A 25,808-nucleotide genomic window follows, 5' to 3' on the forward strand; every position below is an offset into this window, starting at 1 on the left:
ATTTCCTCAATTTCCTTTCACCAACCTATTTAGTTACCTTTTCTCTTTCCTACCCTTTATGTTTACTTACATCATTTTCCTTTATGTTGGTTTGTTATGTCCTGTATGCATGTTATTAAGAAATTGTTTTTCGTTATTTTTGTTTCTTTACTTCTTCTAATTTATTCATTAACTTCTCTTTGGAATGCAAAAATTATTATGTTTAGATTGTATTCTCTTCCTTTCTTCCTATCTTTTCTTCTCTCTCTCTCTCTCTCTCTTTGCTTTTTTGACAAGGATTAGTTAAAATTTGCAAATTGTAGGAATAAGGGCATTTTTATCATTTCAGTATCTCAGTTAACAGGGGTTTAGACACCATCCATTGTAAGGGTATAATTATAATTTGGTCAAGCTATAGAGCTTATTTGGTGTTTTGGCCCGACTTCAGGGGAGGTAAATGTAATTAAGCCTAAAATGAATTGGAATTTACGAGCATATTCATACAATTCTTTGGTCTCAAGTCACAGCAGCTGTTTTTTTCCTTTTTTTTTTTTTTTTTTTGTCTAACGAACACAGCTGTTGCTATCAGTAAAGTGGAGCGATTTCATTGGTCGGGCGCACAGGCCATCATTTGACGTGGTCTGCAACGTGCATGCAAACGCTTAGAAACTAATTATGGCATATGATTAAACAAGGCTACATAAGCGGGCAAGAGTTGTATTAGCTCAGGATATATAAGTACACATTGGAAACGAGTTGAAAACATTGAAATCTGTAACATTATTAATGGCTTCTTAACCTTTAATATTTCGCAATGACTAATAATAAGAATAGTAATTATCAATGCATATTTCCATAAATAATTGATGATATTTACTACGTCTCTGATATAAGCTGCTACTAAATACTAAGCTAAGGTAAGTATATTAAGAAGAAATCAAAATCTTCAAAAATCTTGTAAGCAGTCTTAATTATTATTATTATTAGTAATAAATTTGTATCATAACTGAGAAGATAATAACATTAATTATAAACTATGGCATGCTTTTATTTTATTTCATTTGGAAAAAGTTACATGTGCATGGTGTTTGCCCGCTCAATATTACGTCGAAACGAGTGTTCTTTTTTCAAATAACGGTCCGATCGCTTATTACCTTAATTGACATGAGTACTTGACAAAGTAACAAAAAATTATTTTACATTCTTGTGATTACAATGTAGTGGCATGTCGTATTACTTTTTTTTTTTTTTTGGGGTTTTGGAAATTTACATATCATTCCTTTTATGTATCCAGTATTTTCACATTGAGATTAGAATCGCCCAAAAAAAAAATCTTATGCAATAATAATTACTACTATTTTGTAAGTTCTTATCTATATATCAGCATTTACCATTCAAGTGTTACATGCCTTTTAATTGCTTACTCTTTTTTTTCTTTTTTGTCTATTCTGGATTAGGCTGTGAATGTGACCAAAAGGTAAGAACAAGTTAACAGTCTTGGCTTAAAAGGTAACAAGAAGTTAATAGTCATATCCTAAATGGTAGCAAAAATCTACAACGATGTGGCAGAAACTTCTAGGAAAATGAACACACCCTTTAAATCCCCAGCCACATTCCTCCCATTGGAACATAATTCCTGCTTAAACAATGGCAAGAAAGAGCAAGGGTAGGCAAAAGATTGAAATGACAAGAATGTCAAAAGAAAGCAACTTACTTGTTACTTTCTCAAAGCGCCGCTCTGGCCTTTTCAAGAAGGCTTATGAACTCCACACACTTTGTGGTGCTGAAATTGCAATAATCGTTTTCTCCCCAGGGAAAAAGGTTTTCTCCTATGGCCATCCTTGCCTTTACTCCATCATCGATCGTTTCGTAACCGGAAAAGCTGGCCCGAGTTCGAGCAGTTCGCAAATTGTTGAGGCACACAGGGCAGCGAGCATTCGCGAACTCAACATGCAATTGACTGAAATGCTTAATCAGTTAGACGCTGAGAGAAAGCGTGGTGAGGAGCTGATCAAACTGAGGACAGCGAGTCAAGGAAGATGCTGGTGGGAGGCTCCGGTTAATGATCTTGGACTTCAAGAACTGAAGCAACTAAAGGCGGCCATGGAGGAGCTGAAGAAGAATGTGGCCAATCAGGCAGAGAAGTTGATGGTGGAGGCTTCCAACGCGACTGCGTTTCTTGGGTCATCGAGTTCCAAGGGAGGAGGCCATGTTGGTCCAATTAACATTGACGCTAAGGTTCCTCCTCCTGGTCTGGGACTTTCTATGACTCCTCATGGGTTTGCACTTGGATATGGTCGTGGATTTTTCTAAATCATATATCCAGAAATTGGTCTGATCTATTGTAGTAGTATTTTGTTCTGTTGAATCATATTTGGGTGTCTGTATTGTACCGTATAAGTAAGTCTGGGTATTAATCTTATCTACTTTATTCCTGTGTATTTTTGTTGATGTTGTACAAGAAGCCTTTTATGCCAAAACAGTAAAAATGGGATAAAGTTTTCTTTTTCGATGTATTACCAATCTATCCCGTATTTGGAATCAAGGAAAGAAACCAATAGGAGATGATTGTAAAGTAAAAAGAAAAAACATAAGAAACTTTTTTTCTGGCTTTAATCTTCTAGACTGCCGCATGCGATGAAACTGTCAAACAAAGATGTGAAATAATAATAATAATAGCGTTAAAGAATTGCATGACTTAGTTTGGACTTTTTTTCCCCTAATATCTCTTCACACCAGTATAATAGGGTTTTTCAGTAGGTATACTAGGTAAATATCGAGAGGCTAAAATTAAAAATTAAAAATCTATCCAAACTAATGCTTTTCGATACCGAAGGCAGAACGGCTTTGTAATTCTTAGCTTCCTTCGTCCATTTCGGTGAAACATCAAACAACCTATACATGTGAAAATTTTCCCCAAAAAAATGTTTAAAAATAGTTTCCAGAAAGAATTCTTAAACAACGCATTCAATTTGTTAATGTACTCATCTTTTTTTTTTTTTGGACTTTTTTTTTTATAAGTGGAATGTCTTGAACTTTGGATCTCTCACAACTCCTTTCTGCCTTATCATCTATCACATCCCTTCCCCCTCCCTCCTCTCTCGGATTAATGTACTCATCTTGATGCTAGGTATTCACATTTATAACAATTTTTATAAAGTTTAGTACTTGTTTTGAGGATCTAAATTCTTCGCGATTGCTAGGGCTATTAGTCGAGTTTTTTGAATAGGGTTTTGATAAGTCCAAACTTTACTCACAAATTAAATGGTGCTTTTAGGTTTGGATTTCGTTAAAAGATTCAAATTCAACTCACACTTGTATAAACGTTTCAAAGTCAGAGGTTTAACCTAGTAAGATCCTAAATTAGCTCATATTTAATTCGAGTTTAATATTCAGGGTCAAAATCTGTCAAGTCCGATTAAAGATAAAATCGAACGGTATTTTTTTTTTAACCGAATGGGTCAGACTCAGACTAATTCGACTCCATTAACAATTCTAATAGTTGCAGGAACACTTGCATAATACATTTAACAGTTGGTTCGACCGAGTTGGTTCGAACTAATCTCAGCTATTAATTTGAAATTTAAATAAATTTTAAATCAACAATCAAGATAAGCTCTAGCCTTGCCTGGTCGATCCCCACAATTAAAACCTTTAAAAGTCTTCTGCCAACATCACAGAATCCCAATTCGTGGTTTTGATGCCTGATTGACACTATACTAAGTTGTTTAGGATCACGGTTCGAAAGTGCATCGCTACAAATGAAAAGCATTTAGGTTTCATTTTGATTGGACGAAACGTCCTTTACAATAAAATTCACCATTCTTGTGCAAAATGTTTGATCATAATGAGTAAATTTTCGTCCAATATTTGAATGAATTACTGAAAAAAAAATGAATAGCATGTTGTTCCTGTTTCTTATGTTGGTTTTCTCATACTTGCACGTGTACACGTTAGTTCCTTTTACAATACCGATAGACAAACGATGTTTCCCCTTGTAGTACAAAAGAAGAAGAAGAGTAAAAACAAAAGGAATAGACGATGATTGTATAGTGTTTTGAACCATGGAGAGTTCACAATGATAATCAATAGGATATTAGCTAAATAGGTAGAGAAAAGTTGGGCGGATTTAATCCATGGGCCTTGAGATCAAAGTTCAGCGAATAAGGTTTACTGGGGTTTTTAGCTTGTCATAACTGTATGATACTGACCTACAACAAAAACCTTAGAAAGTACTATTGATCCAGATATGACGATAGAATTCTTGCTTTGATGACCCTTTGTTACTTTAAAGACAATGATGATAACTAGTTGAAGGTTGTCAGATTATTGTATGGCTTTCCGTTAATAGCTGGCATATATCATACTATATTTGAATCTTTGGAAGATTTCTTACCAAGTGTTTTCTAATCACTTTCAAGTAAGAACGTGTGACTAATTATCAATTTGGCATCTTCTTAAATTTTTTGATTCGTGGTAGCTTTTGCATCTTAGCTTTATTTCCTAAATTTTAAGGTTTTACTTTTTTTCACCGATTTCTTCACTTGTTAACAAAATCCCTGTAATTATTAATTAATAGCAGGAGGTAAATAGCTACAATTCCTTTTTGACAAAAAAAAAAGCCACAATTCCTATTTACCCATTTGCCCTCTTAGTTCTTAGCATATAGGGCATGTGAAGTGAAGCTGCTGCCAATTCACTTACGTTATGATTCACTTCTTATCCTAATTACTACTAGCGTTTTATGGTAAAAACAGTTATACACAGCATTTTGCTCCTCTATAAATGCTCTTCCATCTTTCGGCTCTTTATGAAGACATAAGTAACGTGCCAAAAGCACTTTCTGTGCTCTAACAAATGCCTACAGAGTGAGTGTGAGTGCCAATTGATCATCAATTCATACCCAAAATGAGTAGAGAAACACATATATATGAGTTGACTTTGGCTTGCAATAATAACTGATACTTCACCTTGTAATGCCAACTAAGAGAAGATTTATGTCACACCATCATAGCATTAAGATCTAAGATTTTTTTAAACTCCCAAATCAAGGGTAATTATGCCTAATGATTACATATACTAGCTAGCACAAATTACAATCAATCTATCCAGATTCAAGAGTAAACTTGAGGCCCTTTAAATTGTTGCTTCTCCACTTTATCCATAACTCTTCATAGAACCACCAAACCTAACCTAAAAAACCTCTCTCCCTCTTGTATTCAGAAGAAGATCATGGCAAAGAAACCTAGCATGGGTCGCCAAAAGATCAAAATTGCAAAAATTGAGATCAAGAATCATCTCCAAGTTACATTTTCAAAACGCCGTTCGGGACTCTATAAGAAGGCGCACGAACTCAGCACTCTCTGTGGCGTTGAATTAGCCATTATAGTTTTTTCCCCAGCGGGAAAAGTATTTTCTTTTGGCCATCCTAGTGTCGATTACATAATCGATAAATTCATTGCGCGATGCAGAAATCCTCAGCCAAACTCGAGTGCACTCCACCTCGTTGGGGCTCACAGGAATGCCAGTAGTGTCCGGGAGCTCAACTTGCAGCTCACTCAAATTCTCAGTGAATTAGAAGTTGAGAAGAAAAGAGGCGAGGCATTTGATCTCATGAGAAAAGCCAGCCAAAATCATTATTGGTGGGAATCCCCTGTTAATGAACTTGGATTACACGAACTTGAACAACTAAGAGATTCACTGGAAAACATGAAAAACAGTGTGACGAGTCATGCTAGCAAGGTGGCGGCTGAGGCTAATTACAACAATTCTTCATTTTTTACACTAAACAATTGTGCTGCTGCGGGATTGTATCATCAATATGAGAGCAAACCAACCGGGGTCAGCGTGGGTTCGGTCCATCCTAATATCTTCAACTTTGGATATGATAATGGAGGATTTTGAAGCCTATTCGGTATAAACTTATCTCGTTTTTCCGATTTGACTTTGGTGCATCAAGCTAGTGCCTCGCTAGTCTAAACTGTCAATAATTATGTCATTGCTCTTCTCTGATGATTCCTCCATCAATCTACTATAAATAGTTTAATCTCATAAAGGGTGCGTTTGGTACTATAGAATTGAAATTGAATTAGAATTCGAATTCTATAAAATTGGAATTCCAAGTCATTGCAATTCTTTCGTTTGGAAAATGCATAGAATTGGTATGGAATTTCAAATTCTTTATTTGCGTGAGAGAAGAATTCATTAGATATTCATGAGATAAAAAAAGTAGCTCAAAAAATAATAAAGGTGGTGAGAAAAAATTGTGTTAAAAATCCCCAATAAAGTTTTTCCCAAACAACTACTATTCAAACAAACAATTTGGCTTCTAATTAGGATTAAAAGCAGTGAAACATCTCCAACAATCAACCGAGCTGCATGATACCCCTAGCGATTCTTGCACCTACTTTGGACCTTTGATCTGAACTGAATTAATGAAAAAGATAACTTCATCAATTTCATTAGATAAATGACCTTTGCAGCTTCACCCTCACCTTCAGTGGGATCCTTAATTGACGAGGCTAACTAAACAAAGGGAATTTGTCTTTTGATTTCCAGGGCAGGCTAGTCGTCCATTAGTGGCGGTCCGTGGACTTTTACTTTGGACATCTTACATGTTATGTTAGTTGAATTCCGTAGCACAGCCTTCACATCACTTAGAGCTATCAGCTATAATATTTGACAGTTGAGTTATTTTTCATGTTGTAAACATGTAACCGAGAGAAAACATGAACATTGTACTCTTCCTAACAGAGACCTTAGTTAGTGTACCAACAATGGTTCAAAGACTTGGCTGAGTCGTCACCAGAAATGGGCTTTCCGATCCGATACCAGGATGAGATGGTTCCGAGATAATGAATTGTCGAGAACTTGGCCGAATCACCGAAAACTCAACCAAGACGTCTTCGAAATGGATAGAAACGGTCGAATCGTCCCGAGTCACTCCGAATCATCCCAAATCAATTTGAATTTTTATTATTTTTACTAATTTTTAATTATTTTTGTTTATCATATTTTTTACAATTTTTAAAATATTAAATATTTTAAAAATTTGCGTTTCGCTGAGACCGCGGTCGATGCGTCGAGACAGATGTGGAACAGTTTGGGCCGCGACCGCAACTGCGACGGCGACTTTGAACCATGTTACCAACACGATTGTGATTCCTTTGATGACATGTTTTATAAGAGTGGGTAGAGGATTTATATATATATATATATGAAGTTTCTTGAAACCTACTAATGTATTTCTTTAGTGACATGTGCTAAATTTCCAAAACCCTATTTGATTATGAACAATGTGATTGATGGTAGTTTGATAGCGTACCATGTTTGTAAAAAACAAAACATTTCTAGGGGAAAGTGGAAAGATTGTGCATGACGCAGGAAACCATATGCTCAACCCCTCCTCTCATCGTCAACAAGCTGAATTCATTTCACCATCCATTGTCAACGTGGACTGCAATTGCCATTGATTCCCAACCAAAAGTACTCGTGCTGCTTGCAGCTTAGATATTGGCAACTTTTCTTAGTAGCTATCCACATTCAAATACCTTAATAAAAAAATAAAGGGGACGGTTTAGAGATCAGTTTGAAACCTCGGGCTGATTTTATCTACAGCTAGTATAAATTTGAGGTAAATTAGGCACATTTCCCCCACATCCGAAGTCGAGAATCAAGCTACCCTACCTAGGCAGAAGTAAAGTCCACAGCCATAATCATGGATCTCCTACGCTTCAAATTTGTCTTAATCAGCATATTCAGTCTGGCTAAAATAAACTTAGTCCTTGGACACATTGGCACTGCCACTTCTTACAATCCTCCATATACCCGTGAGCAACATTTGATTTCTCAGAAGTTTCTATATCATTATTTAGCAGCAGCTTTTTTGTTTTTTCAGTTGTTTGAGAATCGTATTAGGAAGGATATGGAATTTGATTATAAAATTTACTCTAAATTTAACTCGTGCAGCCACCAAGTGCGGGGGAAACAGAAATGATCAGTTTCCAGCAGGAAATCTGTTCGTTGCTGTGAGTGAAGGGCTGTGGGATAACGGGGCTGCATGCGGCAGACGCTACAGATTAAGATGCTTGAGCGGCAGCAACAAGCCATGCAGAGATATTGGCACCACCATCGACGTTAGGGTGGTGGATTTCTGCCCAAGACGCCCATGCCCTTCCACCATTGTTTTGTCTAGTGATGCTTTTGCAGCTATCTCCCGCAACCCTGATGCCAAAATCAACATTGAATACATCCAGTACTTACACTTCTTCCTTGTCTCCAGCTTATTATCTTCACTATGTTCTTCGGTTGCTCCATTGCTTAATATTTTACGTCACACCTTTTGCAGGATATGAAGAGGGATTTGACTTCCATATATATATATATATACGTGTAATTTTACGGGCTGAAGATCAAGAGGAAAAGGGCATCCTTGGAAATAGGAACAGAACTAGATAGCAAAATGTTGTTTAAAAATTCATTTCCCTTTGTTATCGGTATATCCTATTAAATGATGGCAAACGAGCACAAAAAATGTACTAAAAGTTTCGACGTGATGTACACATCAAATGATTTCAAGAGATGGTTCCCGAAATTGAGTTGCTTTTGCATTAAGAGTACCAAAGCTTTCCTTTTGATTCTGGAAATACGGATGAAGATGGCGGACACCTTCCAGGTATAAAGGTGTTTGCATCTCAATCAAGCGGGAAACCTGCATGTACCAGCCTTTTAGTTCATGCCCTAATGTACAGTATATAGAGGCCACAATCACAACCACAACTTACCAGATAACAAAGATAGAACAAAAGATATTAACAGATTATTCCTGATAGCAAATCTTAGGCCATGGCGAATACACCAGTCAAGAACTGAGTTAATGAATCCACCAGATTCATCTTATTATGGCAGCATGACAATTTCTTCTGCTAGTCTAATGAAGCAGGTATTATTGGGTGCAGCATGGGACACTATCTGAATGTTGCTAGGGGTACAAGTCTTAGTTGTTTTGACGACAAACTTGTTTTCATCAATGGCAATAGTGGGTTAAGTGTTACAAAACCAACTCAAGGAGTAAAGTGGGAGAAAGTAACTTTAAGACTAACATGCAAAGCATGCTAAACCTGATGGGGTTTTACTGCGATTAACCCTTCAGGGAAATTGCAATAACCTTCTATGAGAAGGTTTAACATGCTAAACTATGGACTTAGAAACAGCATTTCCTATGACTTGACAGAAAAAATGTAGAACATTCATGATAAAAGACGGCAAAAATTGACAATCACGCAAAAAATGACTTACAGCTCGGCGAAATGCAAACATCTCCTCTTGACCAGATAGCATGGAAGTAATTCCAGTTGGTGTACCACCAGAACTAACTGTGCCCTCTGCTAGAACATCTCGTCGCAGTTTGGCACCTTCAGTCTCTGTTTCAAATTGGAAGCTGGAAAAGGAGAGCAGAAATGAACCAATGTAGTCTTTATAACCAAAGACAGAAGTTGAAGCTAAAAGACAGGTGATGTAGATGGCATATTGCTTAAACTTTAAAGTTTTCCAGCAACTCTAGACGGGTCAAAGACTGGCCTTACGAATGTTATCCATTCATATTTGATTCGATTTTCTCACTGAGAATGTACTTGACCAGAAACTTGATCATCAGTCACCAGACATAAAAGAGAAGTAATGTCTATGCCAAAAGTCACTTCCATACTCTTTTAAAACAGTAAATTCACTATATCCATTTTACTGCCAATCCTGATATCATGCTACCAACCTAGTGCATACCCTTAGATTTCTTAATAGCAGGTTTAGATGACATTGCCATTTGGGAAGCAATGTGTAATATAAAACTATGTCTTTTGCATTAAAAAGAGACAATTATTTGTGCCTAAATTTGAATTGATCAATTTATCACATCACTCTGTTAATGAAAATGTTATGATTCATTTTCTGGAGGGAAATATCACGTCTGCATACAAGGACGACATATTTGGTCTTTTAATCCTCGAATCCTTTCATAAGTATTACTAACATAACAATCTATTCTACTAAAATCAATTATTCATTGAAATCGCAGCAAGTAAATCATCTCTCTCTCTCTCTCTCTCTCTCTAATGTATATTAATGCTTTAGGATTGTCCTTGACGAATCATAGTTAATTTACATTATGAGATATTAGGCCAAAAGCACACTAAGTCATAAAAAGAAAAAATAAAGACGTACAGGGCAACATAAAACTGAACTGTCAGAATATAGGAAAAACAAAAATGAAAATAGGGCACACCGTAAGCAGAGGTAAAGCACAGCGCACATTTTTCACTGAAAATTGACACATAAAACTTGCATCATGAGAAACAATGTCAAAATGGTACAATAAAACCCTAGCTAATGAAAGAACTTGGCTCTGCTCAGGAGAAAAGAAGCAGAAAACAGATATAATTAAAAAAAATGAAAAAAAAACCTCCATGGCTCTAGGAAACTTCTCATAATAGAATTTTGATACTTTTAGGGAATACTTTGTTATATAACATTGATCTATAATGAATTGATGACATGTTGCAAGTATGCTAGGTAGTGTAAAATAATTTCTGATGAAACTCATGCGTGTCAATAGATGAAAGAGCTAACTAAGCAAAGCCAAAGGGTGTGGGGGTCATCCATGGACCAATGTGTCAAGAAACTCACAAAAGAAGAATGATCAAATGATTTCCTCACCTCTCCAAGTCAAAAAGTGTACCCTCTTCAGTTCCTTGAAATAGGTCATCTATTGAAGAAGCAGCAGAACAGTATAGGCAGCAATGGTGATTGTAAAGTTCATCAATGAGAGTTATAAATCTCCGAGCCTGGAAGCGAGAAACCCAGTATCGGTAATTGTAGCTGGTAATCATACAGAAGCAATATCAATCTGTTTATTAGACTGTCAGTCTATCAGTTTGTCTTAGCTTTCCAAAGATAAGATAATCATTGGAAGCTTTAGAATGCTCACACATTGGTCAGTCTTATCCAAGAAAAACAGGATAACCTGATAAACTGCACAAGCACCTTGCAAGCATATAGAGCAATCTATTAGGTAGCTTGTAAACTGTTGTCCTTAAAAGGTGCCTTAAATTGTTTCACTAAAATGGCACCATATTTTAGTATGCTGAAAACTATGATCCCTAAATACACTGAGGGCGACTATACTTCAGAAACCCATCCATGAGACTGAATAAGCCACCATGATCCATGGAACATGTTCAAACTCAAGCTAAGCGCATAGCAATCAGGAATCTAGAAGCTGTATCTTATTGTATACTACTAATGGTGGCTGGTAAGTTTCGAAGTAAGTTTATCATAAACCTTGAGACAAGTATGATTTTCCCTTGAGATGACATTTTAAGGGAACCTGTTCGACCTTCAAAAGCTCCCTTCCCCCTTGATGTAATAGGTAAAATAAGAAAAGAAAGACTAAAGTGAAAAATAGGCAATTTCTCCTTACATTAAACTGAAAGAAGGAAAAAGAAGAATGTCAAGTGAACAGCATGGGCGATAAGAAGCATATCTATTCATTTAAAGCCTGATGTAAATCACAAAAACTTGCATGCACAAAAATGCTGTAGGAATTGATACTGATGTACTGAAGGAAATAGCATTCACTTAAGCAGCCTTGGTACCTTATCACGAATTCGCATGCTCATAGTAGGGATGTCTGAGATAAAGATCATGTGGTAATTTTTAGCTACAGAAATATAATCTGCGGCTCCAACCTGCAATAATTGCTAATGGGATCAAACAGGAAAAAGAAGGTAAAGGGGGACGTGCAACAAGGTCAAGCATCAAAAAATTAAATTAAAATGCAGTGCAGATGTCACTGAGTGGTTGGTTCATCTATCAGGGACAGGAATTGATAGCTTTAGTATACACTCACAAACAGTAAGAATCATCTGAGACTTGGAAGATATTTTTTAGGAAGGAATACTCATATTTTTCCACCAAAGTACTTTTCTTTGTAGTAATATCCAATAATATGACAGTATGAACTCTTTGAATATTGATCTAGACATGGACCTAGCTATTTTCATTTGTTTCATCAAGTTTCCTTCCTTTTGTTTGCAAAAGTACATTACAAGATGGAAGGAAGGATTTCAATTTAAAGATGTGCAAAAATATACGAGGCACAAATCTTAGAAAGAGTCAAAGCAAGTTTAACAGTCTTTAGTCGTAAAATCGACCAGATATTGCTTCTGTTTTCGAATGTTTTCAGATAATGAATGATACTAAATATGCATCAGCATACACACAATAGAAATTGTTCCAGCATGAACAGAGCGCCAAAAGAGAGAGAAAAAAGATAGACTAGCTTTGAATTAGTGATACTATAAAAAAACACTAAACCACAATCTAAATATTTCGAGCTTTTCTATTTACAGTACCATCATTTAAACAATCCTAAATCATTATAGGCAGGTTTCAGCTTATAAATTATTTTGAAGAAAGAATGATTTAGATGGTATTAATTTAAATAGCACAACAATATAAAAGATACTTTTACCCAAAATGAAGCAATTTACCGGTCGACCGCATAGGTACTCAAATGTGAAACGTGCCAAACCGTTACAGCTTAGGCGAACCTCCAATGTTCTGATTGCGAAAAAAATGTAATATCAAAAGCTGAGTGAGATATATCAGTAAAATGGACGCAGATAGATTGAAGAGTACCTCCCAAACATCACTCGAATTGCCTTTGAAGTGATTATTCCCCCAGATAGTCTTGTAAGCTTGTCCCACATAATCTCAAATTCCTCTGTTTTGATACTATTCAGTGGCCAAAAATAATGAACCTGAATAGACATAGGAAAATGGAGATGCACTTAACCCCAAAAACAACATCTAAGTACAGGTTGGACTTATTCTATGACTAACAGATAACCAATATATTGGAGCAACGAAGACGATGAGACTGAAGTAGAATATAGAAAATTCAATTAAGTTCAGAAAGAAACAAAAATATATATCTCAACCACACCAACTAAGACTCAAGTTCATCTTTTTGCCAGGAGAATCTTTAGAAATGTTACGAGTGTGAATATTCCTACAGCTGAATGGACCAATTAAAGAATTTAGACAAAAAGAAACTGAATCTTATTGCAATGTAATACCACATTCTTGTTTAGCAAACCATTCATTATTCAGAGCTATCTCCAGGATACACCTTCAAATGTGCTTAAATTTTCAAGCTTGTTCTTTTTATTGCTCTCTTTGTCAATCATTAAGGTTCTGTACAATACTCGTACATCTGCATGTATGGTAATTAAGGATGTGGCCATCACATCTTTCACAACTAAAAGTCATAAAAACAGAAACACATGGAAAAGATAATTGATTTGCCTTCATGCTCACCTGATCAATAGATCTTTTTGCTATAAGACGGCGATAGTCAATTTCACTTCCTATTAGACAGTTATCACATTGTTCATCCAATTTTGCTACAAGCTTTTGGAAGATTTCCTTTTGCATACCATCCTGAAAGGAAGGAGAGAAGTTGCAGGAACATTTTATATGGGGTGCAATATATGTTCAAAGTCCCATGCATAGCATGTCACAGAGTCCTGGATAGAACACCAAAGGAAGCATAAAAACATAAATTTATTTAGTATAAAGACACCTGATTCAGGTCTCTCGGTGCACGATTACTGGTGGCAACAAGAATTGTTCCATTGCTTAACAATCTACTTAGAATTCCAGATAATGCTACGATTGCAAAAACATCAACTGTCTGCAAGAGCAAGTAAGATATTAAATTTAAAGATTCCGTCTCCAAAATTTCAATCCGACTCAGAAATTTGCACGAAATAAAGAATATAACTTAATCATTCAAAGAAAAATTATGCCCCACTCATTTGCAGAAAATAATATAAGGTAAAACAAAACCCGCTTCATAATATAATTCCAATATCCAGTTCAAGTAGCAGTAAACTGATCTACAAAATGAATCACGTTAGATGTAGTAGTACAATAACATAACACTTAGTCATGTTGCAAATTAGATTTCTTTAACAGGGTCTGTTATTCATGTTTGTACTTAGGAATTCTACAAGGGTAGAACTCAAACATTTTATTACAGTAGATGACTAACTTGAATATTCTGTCTTCCCACTTATAGTAACAAACATCAGTTGAACCTAATATTCTTGCTCAGATAACTAACAAAAAAAAGGATTTATAAAGAAGACAGTAACAGATATCTGTAGGTAAGGATGTAGATAATTCTTGAAGAACCACTAAAGTAAATCTATGAAACATTACATCATCAGACCTGTATTTCATCAAAGCACAGAAGGCTAGCTCCTGCATGATTTCCATGGGCTTCAGTGAGAAACTTATCAGCTACAGCAGGAAGGATGTTTTTCATCTGCACCTCTTGCTTATATCTTTCTTCTGCAGCTAACCACTCTTTAATTTTTGTATCAAAGGGAAGATTAGTAATCCAACTAGAAATACTTGACTGCAAACTTTTATTCTTAACTTGATCCTTCCATATCTTATGCATGTGCTCATTTATTAACAGCATAGCCTGTCGAGAAAAGACATTTTTAAAGAGCAATAAAAAAATAATTATGGAAACAAAAATGAAAATCCGCAAAAATTAAGGTTTGAAGCAAGTTAAGCCCAAACCAACTTATATTGTGTGTGTGTGTGTGTGTCTTTATTTGTGTTCTGCATGCTTCCTGTTGGTCAACATTCCTCAAGCCAGATGAGGAGTGAGTACTTTTGATTTGCCAAAGCATTAGTTGGTACAGAGTGGTCTTAATATAAAACCTACTCCTCCATCTGTTAATGTTGATATCTACACATGATGGGTTTGTAGAGAAACATTATAGGTAAAGCAAATGTGGTGTCACTGACTACTGTGGCACGTTAAATATTTCCCTATAGTTCTGTGATTCTATCCTCCTGTACCAACTTCATGATGTGCTAATTCTGAAAGTTTGATTCATTCTTCTTCTGCTTTTGCAGAAGTAGTTATCAACTTTTTAACTGCTGCCTTCTTGCACTACCTACCCAGAAAGTCTTGTTTACGTCCATCAATCAGTTTTAAGCTTCTTACCAAGAAAAACAAGGATAGAGCAACGACTAGACCTACTACAGAACTTTCAATATGGAATCCATGAGAGTTTGTTATACCTTTGATAGGAAGCATCAAGCAAAAAGAAGCTATAATTAGAATAAATGCAATATATGCTCCATTTTAATCTCATTTGCCTTAAACTCTACAAGTCTTTTGTTTGTGGTTTATCATCTTATGGAATGCCTAGGGTTCTCTCACCAAATGCCTTACAGTCAAAAGAAAGACATGCCAGAAGTCAAAGAAGATATAGCAGGGCTTACATATGCCCATCCAACATTGACAAGGAGAAACCAAGAAGAAACAAGATATGATGAACCAAATAAAAGCTAGCAAAGTGGAGACTGGCAAATGAACAGAAAGTAATAAGAACTTGTAACTTAATTTTTTCCAAGTAGAATTGCATAACAGCTGCTTAGGAAAATAATTCACATAATAAAATTCAGAAGATGGCATAGTGAAATTACACCACACTCTGTACCAGTATGCAGTCACCTCATGAAAGTGAAATCTTCTTTGGTGTTTTACAACTCCTTCAGTCGCACCATAAAACATATCCATAAGCATTGTCTTACCTAAATGATGCAAAAATTTCTTCAAATTGGTATGTGAAAAAGTAAAACCACAACCAGAATAATATTAATAGAGAGAGATGCTGTGTATTAACATGCTATTCATGTTAGATTGCATGTCTACTTTATAAAAGATAAGTGAAATCATTGAATCCTTTTAGTGCCTTAATGTAGTAACATACTAGAAATCTTAAGTGCAGAAATGTGCATTGGCAAGGAAGTGCAGATAATCAAGATGCAGGAACGAACCACTTCCAACGTTCCCATAAAGATACAATCCTCTGGGGGCTGGAGGAGCAGTGGGACGACGACCAACCAGTGAATCTAATTTCTTCTCTCGATTAAGATATGAGACCCATTTCCCTACTCCTGGCTCTACAATTTCATGTTTCTTCCTGAATGAAGACAAATATCACTAGCAGGGAAAAAATATATTTCTTTTGACTGATGAAGGGAGCAAAATACAGGAATTGGACCTCATGCTGAACTTTACAGAATTCGCAACTGGTTCAATGACAGGAAATCCTATTCAGATTTTTATGAACCAACGTATAATTCATTGAAATATCCAGTTTCAGTATTGCTACAAAATCAAGGGAAAATTGATAGCCTTACCGGGACATCCATCTTTGGAAAAGATTTCGCTGCTTGCTTATTGATGTCATACCACCCCCCTCTTGTTTGGTCTCAGCTTCCTGCATCAAAAGCCTGCGCCGTTCGTTTTCCCTCTTCTGCTCCCATTTGGTAAGCTTTTCCTATGAATATGAGGAATAACATAAGGCCAGGAACAGCGTTTCAGTATTATTTAACCACTATAAACTGTTGTGGCCTACATGGTACTCCTCCATATCTTTCTCATATTGCTCCATTCTCCCAAGCAGATTTTCCAGTTTAAAAGCAACCTCTTCCTGGTAAGGATCATGCTGCAGCTTCCCTTACTTAACAAGACTCCTATACTGTGCAAGTGGCCCTGCAGGAGATCCATTGAAAAGATAATTTGAGTTCACAGCTAAACAACTTGGAAAATAAATGCAAAGGCACATGTGAGTAGAGGAATTAAATAATACTCTCCCTCCTCATGCGTGGAAGGTATATCATTGTAATAGGCCAAACATGTGGGACAAAAAATTAATAGGATATACAGATAAAGCCCTCAGTAGGTTGACGTAATTTTCCATTACAAAGTACAATATCCATTTATTAATGCATCATAGACCCTAACCCATGTAAAATGTAGTCCCCAGCAAAACAAGATACATTGTGTGATTGAGAGCTTGGACTCCCTAGAGAAGCACTAATCAACTAAAGCAGTCTTCACTCAATAATCAACCAAAGCTAAACGGTCTCCATTCAGAATATTAAACTGTTTGTCAAGCATCAGAAAGAACAATATAAAAGCTTCATAGAAGCATTCTCCGAGATCACAGATTAACAAGTTAAGATTGGAGCATTTCTCTGTCCAGGGAATCAAGCATATAAAAGGAAATCTTCGCAGAATGGTTTAACTAGTAAGACCACATGGTAGATCTCTAGCTAGCCATCCTTTGAGCAGCCATATCCATGAGAGAAAAACCTCACATGACCTGCTTTTTGTCCAGTTTTCAGTTGCTCTTATTTCTCACTCACACAGTATGACATTGGCTTTTATTCGTGAATGGGATATATCTAACAAAGAGAGGGCAATAAAGTGAAAAGGAAGGAAGAATGATAGAGAAGAAAACTTGCAATTTTTCTCAATGAAGCCACGAGGTTAGGCTTTCTGTATAATGGTTTAGTGCTCATGAAATTGCGACTCATTATATAATTTTCAGACTTTTTAAACTATAATCAAATTTTGACATGCGAAATATGAAGAGAACTGAGCAGTGGCTTAAGTTAGTGTGTCAATAAGTTTGGACATTTCTGTAGTGAAAAAGACAAATCAATAATTAGAATTATTTTCATGAAACATTTGCTTACATAAAATTTTTATTTTATTTTTACATAATAATTTTTTTCTTACATCTAGCTAATTTTTACTAAAAATTTAAAGGAAAAAATCAATTTATGCCTTTAATAATTTATTTTTTCGTGCATTTAGCTAATTGTTACTAAAGTTTTAAAGAAAAAAGCAAATTACTTCCTTTTTTTTGGCAAAATACCAGCCAAAGCCCCAAAACCAGCTGAGACATTCAGCAAAAATTACAACCAACAATGACAATATAAATAGAAAATATTGCAACAATGACAATATAAAGTGTCATTGAATTCAAGCCCCGTAGAATTGAAATTTAATTCTAATTATTTGGGAAAGTTAGAAGCCAAACAAAAGAATTAGAATTGAGGCTTCCAATTCCAATTCTATGCCTCAATTCTATAGGAACCAAACCTCCCAAACAAAAGTGTCATTGCTTAAATTGTTTCAAAGCCTGCCCCATTCATTTCACCCCCAAAAAAAATAATAATAACAAAACGGAACGTAGAGAATAACTTCACTGTGGTTCAATTCCTGGACGTAATTAGGTGAGGCAACTTATACAATGCACAAAAAGTAGTTGAGTTGATTTTTTCCATTCAATTTGAGCGGATGAGGGGTGAAAGTGGAATTTAACAAGCTCCATTCCTAGAGTCCGAGCTACATCGCACTTGCCTGGCACGGATTAAGGAAATAATTGGAAAAATTGTTTACTAAGAGTCCTATATACTAAATACATGTAAATCATACTCGATTACCGCCCACGGATTAAGGAAATAATTGGAAAAGTAGTTTCCTTTTTATTGATCTATTTAACGAAGTTGAATTGAGAACATTTTGGAGACACTTTAGTTGTCACCAAGCTGAGGAAATAAATTTTTCTAATTTTAACCTAGGCAAGAAAATACTTAGCCAAAAAAAGAAGAAGAAATAATTAGATTTTTGGAAGTATATATGTTTCTATATGTTGATGCATGAATTCATCCAAACAATATGTATATCGCTTTGCTAAAAGATAATAAACCATTAACTACTTAAACTAACTACACATGCCATTAAATAACAATTTGATCGTTTGTTTTTTTTTGTAATTTTGATGAAATGATTAGATCGATAGTTCTCAACAATGCCATTTTCTTGGTCAGTGTGAGAGAGTAAATTATGTTTTGCCAGGAAAAGAAGAAAATAGCTGTTAATTCTAGACAAATTGTCCATTTCTAAGTTTAATCCATCAATCAATGAGGAGTTAACACTAATTTATATTTTGTCGAAAAAAAAGAGAGAAAAAGATAGAGATGTTACTCTACATAAATCATCCATTTCTAAGTTTAATCCATCAATCAAGGGGAAATTAGGAGGGTGAAACAATGGAAACTGGAGAAAATATATCGACCGAATCACAATAAAATCTTTGACGTTTTTAGGAAACAAAATTACGGGTAAATATTAAGGAATGTGGAACCTTATATAATAATAGGATGGGATGCCAAAGCAATGTAGCTAGCCCTTAATTCATCAAAATCCCACCAAAAGACAAAAAAAAAAAAAAAGGCGAAAATGAACAACATAATGATGAAGAAGAAGACGACCCAAGGTCGAAAAAAAATCGAGATCAAGAAGATAGACAACTTGAGCAACAGGCAAGTAACCTTCTCCAAGCGAAGAGTCGGTCTCTTCAAGAAAGCAAGTGAACTTTGCGTCTTGACCGGGGCAGAAGTTGCCATCATCGTTCATTCTTTGGGCAAGCGCGTCTTTGCTTTTGGTCACCCCAACATTGACGCTGTTATTAACCGCTATACCACGGGATCGGCATCATCATCATCATCATCATCCTCCTCGTCATCCGTTGCTGATCCGAAAACCCCATTGGGTGCTCATGAGATTCAACAACACAACCGACACTATGCTAAAGTGTCCAAAGAATTAGAGGTCGAGAGAAAAAGAAAGGAATTGATTGAAGGTTCGAAGTTAGAGAACGGTGGGAGTTTTTGGTGGGATGACCCAATTGAGCATATGGGTTTGGAGGACCTTCAACAGTATAAAGCTTCATTGGAAGAGTTGAAGAAAAAGCTGTTGATGAGAGCCGATGACTTGATATTGTTGAAAAATTCTTCTTCTTCTTCAACTAATTTGGGCTTAAATAATAGCGGTGATATCAATCCCGGCGTGACTGCAGTTGGTTGTGATGATATGTTCTTCAATCAGACGACGACTGAATACTGCAACAACTCCATCGTTCCTTATGGTTCTGATGACTTCGGAAATTCTCTGCAGGTTTGAAGATCTGTGGTTGGCAAAGTCAGGATAAGTTTAATATATGCATGGCTTTCAGCAGTTTTTTTTTACTGTTTAGTTTATTGATGGTTTTTCACAGTGTTGTTAGCGTTCGTTCCTTATGAATTACTATAAATTAGGCTCTTGCAGTGTTTTATTTTATTGTGTTGACTGATGTCTCTTTTTTTGTTTTTGTCTTTCAGTGATTTTTAAGTAGGGAGTATTCTTTATCTCCCCCTCTATGCGTGCATATATTTATATATATATGTGTGTGCGATCCAATCTTAAATAATTGATATTAGTGTTAAAAAGCACACTCACTGTGTGTGCAATTTAGAAATCATTATTATTTTTTATGAATTTGTAAATTTTATTGTTTCATTAATAAATTTTATAAGAACTTTTCATTAGCAAACTTCAATTTATAATTAATTTTTTCTTCAATTAAAAATAGATAATTTGGTAATTGCAATATTTAGAGTGATTATGTTGGTAAATGTGATCACGTGACTTAGGGTAAAAAATTAATTTTCTAAGAATAAAATTGAAAGTTCGAAAAAAAATTGTAGAAAATATTTACACGGGCTGTCAATGCCCTCTTCTTATATATTGTATAAGATTGAGGGCCTGGACTAAATGACACCAAACAGACAAAGTGAGATGTGTAAAAATAATTAATCCAAGTTTCCTTTCCTTTTTCTTTTAAATCCAATAGTATATTGCATGAAATTAAAAGCTTTAAGCAGTAAACTTACAGGATCAATCAAGCCCAAATCATGGGCTACATACAACCTCGGCCTATCTAATGTTTTATTTACTGATGCAGGCTGACCCACTGCAAACAAGGTGAGATCACCTGATCCCGCAGATAAGTGTTTGAGTAACTTGTCTTTCTTTGTGTGGTCCAAGCATGATACCAGTGGGGAAATCCCTTCAATTGCCCCTAAAAGATATACATCAAGCACTAAGAACAATATAATCTGCAAAATGCGATGAAATGTGCAAACAATCACAAACATCACTCTCACCATCTTCTAACACCTTTAAGAAAGGCAAACCCTTTGCTCCAGATTTAATAGCTTCATTGTAAATATCACCTTTCTTCAAAGCAGTATTTGAGTATGTCTTTCCTCCTGAAGGGACACACAAGGCTTTAACAATTCCCCCACTCTTCAAGGTATCTGCAAATGCCTTGAAGGAGGAATTTGAAAATATCTCAGATACCTGCAAGCCAAGACCATTAGGTAATCACTCCAAAAAACAAAAAATAGATTTAAGATTTCATAATATAGTATCATCTATGGTACCAAAAGAATGACAACCTGTCTCCCCCCCCCCCCCCCCCCCCCCCTCTCCCAAAAAAAAAAAAGAAAAAGGGAAAAGAAACTATTTTTCTTGGGACAAACTGAAGAAGGGGCTATAGACTGCATTGGCAGCTCTCAGTTGAGAAAATTGAAAGAGATAAAGAATAAAAACAAGTTTACATAATATAGTTAAGATAGTTTACATAATGATTCTTTTTGAGAAATAAATATCTTGGGAGAATAATTAATCTAGGATTATTTCCTTTTTCTTTGTTATAAGTTTTATTGTTTTTGCTGCTGGTACTCTCCTAATAAAGTACAAAGCAAGTGAATTTGAAACTTTATGGTCCTGTAATTTTAGGTTTAGGTCGTATTATGCGAGAATTAAATCAAACTCAGAGCCTCAGATGCTAACTGAAGTGATAGGAGGACCAAATGATATCTAGAATAAACAAAAATGATTGTTGCTTTGCTTAGCCGTGCTTAGGCTTAGTTTGCTGCTGCCCAATTTCAGTCATTTGTTTTACAAAACATTGCACAAATAAGGTCTTCAGAATTGCTGGAATTTCATATTTAAATTGCTCAAAAGAGTCCGAGAATTCTTACGTTTCCAATAAAAAAATTTCCACCTTCATGAACATGCATTTAATATATTAACATGAGGAAATCAGAATTCTGTTCTTAGCATCTCCAAGCAGTAGTGCAGCAAGTTAACTCTTTGGTGTCGTGCTTAACTGTTTAAGCTGTTGTATAAAACTGGACTGTTCTTTCTTTATTTATATATTCCTATGCTCGAGGAAGTGTACATTCTGTTTGATTACATTTCTTTTGTCATGTATAAGCATCATGTTAAAGTTTTGGCTGTATTTGTGATGGATTATTGCGAATCATTTTGCCATAGGTTCCTTGACATTCTGCATGAGGCTCCTTTATTTGGTCACCGGAAGCCTACTAGCATTTTGGGGAGTATATTCTACTGTATTTTGCTGGCAAGTGGTAGCTATTATCTGCTTCGGAGTCAACTAAGTTAATTACTACATTTTCAGTTTGTACCAAGAACTGCTGATTTTCTTGAATTTTAGGCAGGTTATGCTATTATTGCTGCTGGAGCTACATGGTTTTTTCACCCTCAACCGGAACTGATTTCACCTTTGCTCTGTAGTTCTGATGTCATTCTTTTGGTAATCACAGGTACATGCTTGGTCTTCTTTACCCTTTTTTGATGTATTCTTCGATGTGATGACTTAACTGCCCTGGAAGTTGGCGGTGATTTTAACTTTGCTTTTTGCAGGCTTCATCTTTCAAGTTTCATTTGATTTAGATGTCATATAATTCATCTCAGTTTTTTTGAGTTTTCTTTTCAAATACTTCCTGATCTGTAGTTTATCATTGTTACTGTGTTTTCCAGGTTTATTTCAGCAATACCTTGTCTATCAAGTGCAGAAAATACGGTTACAGGTTCTCTCTCTCTCTCATACACACACTCACACACACGCACAGACACACATACACACACAGAAGCACATACATAAACATGAGTTCATATGCATTTGGGGTATGTATGTGTATAATCCTTTCTATTTATCAATTGATTTCAAGTCCATCTTGGTACTAATTTGTTTTCTTTTGTGTATGTATGTTTCTTTTCTTCCAACTTTGGGAAGATGTAAATAATTCTTTGAACTAAAGGTAGAACTTCAGAAGGAAACCTTAACCATCATTGTCAACTGCATAAATAATTTGGAAGCCAAAGTTTTGATTGAATTTTGGGATTTGTGAAGTCTAAGCTAAGAGAGGAGCTAATAAATTGACTAAAGAATTAGGTATAAGACAACACACAAGGCGAGATGTGAGGAGATTGGTGGAATCATGGGGACATTAGGACATTCTGAGTGCACATGTGTTCGTAATAGTTATGTTCTTGAACTAATTTATGTGTGCTGTTATTTTACTTAGCAAGTTTATGAGTATTTTTCTTGATCTCTTGGTTGCTGTTATTTTATCCCAGCTTAAAATTTGTAGCTTTTGAAGCTTAGATTCAAGGCATGCATGTGTTTTGTAGGGTTACTACGTTTTCAGCCAAAAGTTGAAGCACATTATTCGCCTACCTTTTGCTGTTATAGCATGTGGTACGTTTGTATCTGCATTTTCATGCCCTATGATGTTGTAACCTGAAGAATTTCTAAATATGAAGAAATCATAGTAAATATTTACTCCATTTTGACATCAAATTAGTTTGTCCCATTCTATATAGTCTAGTGTTTATCTCGCATTTGGACGCAGTTCTTTGCTTTTTGTTTGAAGACATTTTCAGAATTCAATCTTCACCTAGCATTTTTTAGTCCTTAAGTAGGTCATCTTTGCCTTTTGACCAGTCTTCCATCCAAATATTACTGGAAATCTTACTAAATTACTACTTTTTCTTTTTCATTTTAAATTATTATTCTTTTTCTTTAAGTTCCTTGTTTACTGCATGATGATCAACCTTCTTTTATTGAATGTTCCTCCATTTATCTCTTGTAATACCTTGCTCGTATTCTTCACAGAAATACTGAAATGTAGTCAGCACCTTTTTGGCTTTCAATGAGATATCTCTATGATATATGCACTGCAGGAACTGCAGCTATGCTGCTTATCCATGTCTGGGAAATTTATATACGCTTTCTGTCCATATCAACAATACTTAGGTATGCTATTAGTTCTTTGAATACATACTCAAGTTCACTAGGTTCATCTGGACTAATGTAAACTCTCTTTTTTCAATCTGTCTGGAAGAAACAAACATGCATATGTTAAGCACTTTTTTTTATGTGAAAAGTTACTTTTGCCAAATGCAAGAAGCATATGTAGCATCTAGGAATCCATGATTGCTGCCAAGGGAAACTGTTCATTTCTGACTATTTAATCACTTAGCATTAAATGTGCAGGATTATTATGCTAGCTGAGATAATTTGTGCTGCGTTCTTCATGAGTGTCTATATTGGTGAGTTTTGACTGGCTAATTGTTATATGTAGTCATTAAAAATTCCACATTTTTTTGGCAATTAAATCGAGATGCTTTTGTTAGGATCTTGTTGATGACTGCACTGACATGCATTCTATCATATAATAGCAACTTCATCTTGCTTAAAACTTTATTACTTTTGCCTATCAAGCACTACACTAACTAGTCCAGTATATAAGGTTCAACTATAGCTGATTTGCTATCAGTTATAATTTTTCTTTCTGCAGGCTTCCAATTTTTAGTCATATGTAAGCATTGTAATGTTTTGGACTATGAATGCTGCAATGGCCAGCACAAGTAGCTCCACAATGGTTCTTGTGCCATCAGTGTTTAATAAACATTTCTGTGCTGCAGGTTATGTACACCAGTACAGTGCATTGGATTCTCAACCTGATGTTTTGAAATCATTATATTCTCCACTTCAACCATCCAGCTCTCTGGAAGAGTTAAGGTAACAATATTACAATGGTCGGACTGCTTCAGCCTCTGAACAATTTTTCAGCTAGTTTACTTTCTTTCCTGTAATGTCTTAAGGCTGATGTGGTAGGTCACCACACAGTGTAGGTGATTGCTTTCACTACCATAAAATTAACCTTCCACTGCCCCCGGTACCTCCCCTATCCAGAAGTTGTACTACATAATAGCGCATTTTGAGAACTTCTGATGACTCTGCTACACTTTTTGCCAGCAGTTCTCTTGAAACCGTTCTGTTACTGCCGGCATTTGAAACTTCCTGATAATTGCTAATCATGAGCTTGAGTTATATTAGACCACTTTGGATACCAATCTATCTAAACTAGATGTTCCAAGTCTATTTGTGTGCTTAAACTTCAACACTCTTTTTCACCACCTCTTGGTCATTCTTCTGCAGATGCATATCCAAAGTTTGCTTTCTATTTGTCATTATTGTATTACCTTGATGAAACTAGAATGTATATTGTTGTAAAGCAGGAGTTTTCATGTTCAACTGGCCTATAAGGCAAAGTATTATGTAACAAATCCATGACATCATGATGTATTTGTGCTCACAATCTTCTCTTCTACATGAATTCTTGCATTTATGAAGATGTTCTCAGCATCTAGATAAATGCTTTCATGATTGTTATCCCAATTTAATTTTGGGAATGATTATTGCTCTTATCTCATTCAATACTCTGGAAGATCACAGATAAATGGAGATAAAGTACTGAAACAGTAGGCCATTATTGTGCTTCCAGACCCAAGCAGAAAATGGGCAAGTAATTTTTGGTGCTCAATTGAAATCAAATGCTGCTTCTGTGCCAATTAGCTTGCCTGGATTTGGATTTTTTTTGGGGCTCGACTGAGATGGCTCAATTGTGGTTTGAAAGTGGCATTTTTGAAATACTTTCCTAGGATGAGAGTTTTGATAATTAAGTTGAAATGTGTACAACTGTGACGTGGTTGGTTTTAATGCACTCTAATAAGGACATCTGGTTTTTTTTTTTTTTTTAGATTTTGTATTCTGAAAATCAGTACTTGGGATAGCACACTGATAAGGATGTCTCTTTTCTTTTCTTTATGTCTTAATCCTAATTACTACTAGCGTTTTATGGTGAAAACAGTTATACACAGCATTTTGCTCCTCTATAAATGCTCTTCC

General features: G+C 35.5%; 5 protein-coding genes across 13 annotated transcripts; 4 read left to right on the forward strand and 1 right to left on the reverse strand.

The window, feature by feature from the left end:
• Window positions 1–1,541: 1,541 nt before the first annotated feature.
• Window positions 1,542–2,495, forward strand: LOC113722173 (agamous-like MADS-box protein AGL62). Its single transcript, XM_027245656.2, has one exon. It carries the CDS (start codon window positions 1,627–1,629, stop codon window positions 2,290–2,292), a length of 666 nt encoding a protein of 221 aa, XP_027101457.2. The 5' UTR covers window positions 1,542–1,626; the 3' UTR covers window positions 2,293–2,495.
• Window positions 2,496–5,211: 2,716 nt separating this feature from the next.
• LOC140035537 (agamous-like MADS-box protein AGL62) lies at window positions 5,212–5,883 on the forward strand. Its single transcript, XM_072076803.1, has one exon. It carries the CDS (start codon window positions 5,212–5,214, stop codon window positions 5,881–5,883), a length of 672 nt encoding a protein of 223 aa, XP_071932904.1.
• Window positions 5,884–7,337: 1,454 nt separating this feature from the next.
• LOC113721948 (EG45-like domain containing protein) lies at window positions 7,338–8,576 on the forward strand. The gene is made up of 3 exons (XM_027245616.2): window positions 7,338–7,808; window positions 7,948–8,233; window positions 8,327–8,576. The coding sequence occupies exons 1-3, from the start codon at window positions 7,697–7,699 to the stop codon at window positions 8,331–8,333; spliced, it is 405 nt and encodes a 134-aa protein (XP_027101417.1). The 5' UTR covers window positions 7,338–7,696; the 3' UTR covers window positions 8,334–8,576.
• Window positions 8,408–19,387, reverse strand: LOC113721947 (uncharacterized). 3 transcript variants are annotated; one of them, XM_027245611.2, is made up of 14 exons: window positions 19,255–19,387; window positions 16,485–16,621; window positions 16,267–16,406; window positions 15,901–16,046; window positions 15,575–15,654; window positions 14,270–14,527; window positions 13,619–13,729; window positions 13,354–13,476; window positions 12,673–12,794; window positions 12,525–12,594; window positions 11,628–11,720; window positions 10,690–10,817; window positions 9,277–9,418; window positions 8,408–8,689 (listed from the first exon to the last, which is right to left on the reverse strand). In XM_027245611.2, the coding sequence occupies exons 2-14, from the start codon at window positions 16,518–16,520 to the stop codon at window positions 8,543–8,545; spliced, it is 1,596 nt and encodes a 531-aa protein (XP_027101412.1). In that variant the 5' UTR covers window positions 16,521–16,621; window positions 19,255–19,387; the 3' UTR covers window positions 8,408–8,542. The 3 variants fall into 3 exon arrangements, 2 of the variants coding, with proteins under 2 accessions (XP_027101412.1, XP_027101413.1); XR_011839106.1 differs by lacking the exon at window positions 19,255–19,387 and adding an exon at window positions 10,259–10,293 and having other exon boundaries at window positions 8,582–8,689; XM_027245612.2 differs by lacking the exons at window positions 16,485–16,621; window positions 19,255–19,387 and adding an exon at window positions 16,128–16,155 and having other exon boundaries at window positions 16,267–16,371.
• LOC113721955 (protein FIP1-like) lies at window positions 19,119–25,767 on the forward strand. 7 transcript variants are annotated; one of them, XM_072074933.1, is made up of 9 exons: window positions 20,992–21,123; window positions 22,085–22,179; window positions 22,266–22,374; window positions 22,592–22,641; window positions 23,246–23,312; window positions 23,798–23,870; window positions 24,111–24,166; window positions 24,542–24,638; window positions 25,349–25,767. In XM_072074933.1, exons 2-9 carry the CDS (start codon window positions 22,102–22,104, stop codon window positions 25,383–25,385), a joined length of 567 nt encoding a protein of 188 aa, XP_071931034.1. In that variant the 5' UTR covers window positions 20,992–21,123; window positions 22,085–22,101; the 3' UTR covers window positions 25,386–25,767. The 7 variants fall into 7 exon arrangements, 2 of the variants coding, with proteins under 2 accessions (XP_071931034.1, XP_071931035.1); XM_072074934.1 differs by having other exon boundaries at window positions 25,356–25,767; XR_011839111.1 differs by lacking the exons at window positions 24,111–24,166; window positions 24,542–24,638; window positions 25,349–25,767 and having other exon boundaries at window positions 19,119–21,123; window positions 22,085–22,172; window positions 22,270–22,374; window positions 23,730–23,833.
• Window positions 25,768–25,808: the final 41 nt, after the last annotated feature.

The sequence above is a fragment of the Coffea arabica genome, chromosome 2c (genome assembly GCF_036785885.1).
Source record: "Coffea arabica cultivar ET-39 chromosome 2c, Coffea Arabica ET-39 HiFi, whole genome shotgun sequence".
Lineage (NCBI taxonomy): Eukaryota > Viridiplantae > Streptophyta > Magnoliopsida > Gentianales > Rubiaceae > Coffea > Coffea arabica.

What these genes read in the sequence shown, in the direction of transcription:
- LOC113721955 (XM_072074933.1), top strand. Translation starts at nt 22,102, where the DNA reads ATGAGGCTCCTTTATTTGGTCACCGGAAGCCTACTAGCATTTTGGGGA. An exon ending in TTTTGCTGTTATAGCATGTG is followed by an intron (nt 23,313 to 23,797) that starts GTACGTTTGTAT and finishes TATGCACTGCAG; the next exon opens with GAACTGCAGCTATGCTGCTT. An exon ending in CTTCATGAGTGTCTATATTG is followed by an intron (nt 24,167 to 24,541) that starts GTGAGTTTTGAC and finishes TCTGTGCTGCAG; the next exon opens with GTTATGTACACCAGTACAGT.
- LOC113721947 (XM_027245611.2), bottom strand. Translation starts at nt 16,520, where the DNA reads ATGGAGCAATATGAGAAAGATATGGAGGAGTACCAT. An exon ending in TTATGGGAACGTTGGAAGTG is followed by an intron (nt 15,655 to 15,900) that starts GTTCGTTCCTGC and finishes TGCATCATTTAG; the next exon opens with GTAAGACAATGCTTATGGAT. An exon ending in CACCGAGAGACCTGAATCAG is followed by an intron (nt 13,477 to 13,618) that starts GTGTCTTTATAC and finishes CCTTCCTTTCAG; the next exon opens with GATGGTATGCAAAAGGAAAT.
- LOC113722173 (XM_027245656.2), top strand. Translation starts at nt 1,627, where the DNA reads ATGGCAAGAAAGAGCAAGGGTAGGCAAAAGATTGAAATGACAAGAATG.
- LOC140035537 (XM_072076803.1), top strand. Translation starts at nt 5,212, where the DNA reads ATGGCAAAGAAACCTAGCATGGGTCGCCAAAAGATCAAAATTGCAAAA.
- LOC113721948 (XM_027245616.2), top strand. Translation starts at nt 7,697, where the DNA reads ATGGATCTCCTACGCTTCAAATTTGTCTTAATCAGCATATTCAGTCTG. An exon ending in TTACAATCCTCCATATACCC is followed by an intron (nt 7,809 to 7,947) that starts GTGAGCAACATT and finishes TAACTCGTGCAG; the next exon opens with CCACCAAGTGCGGGGGAAAC.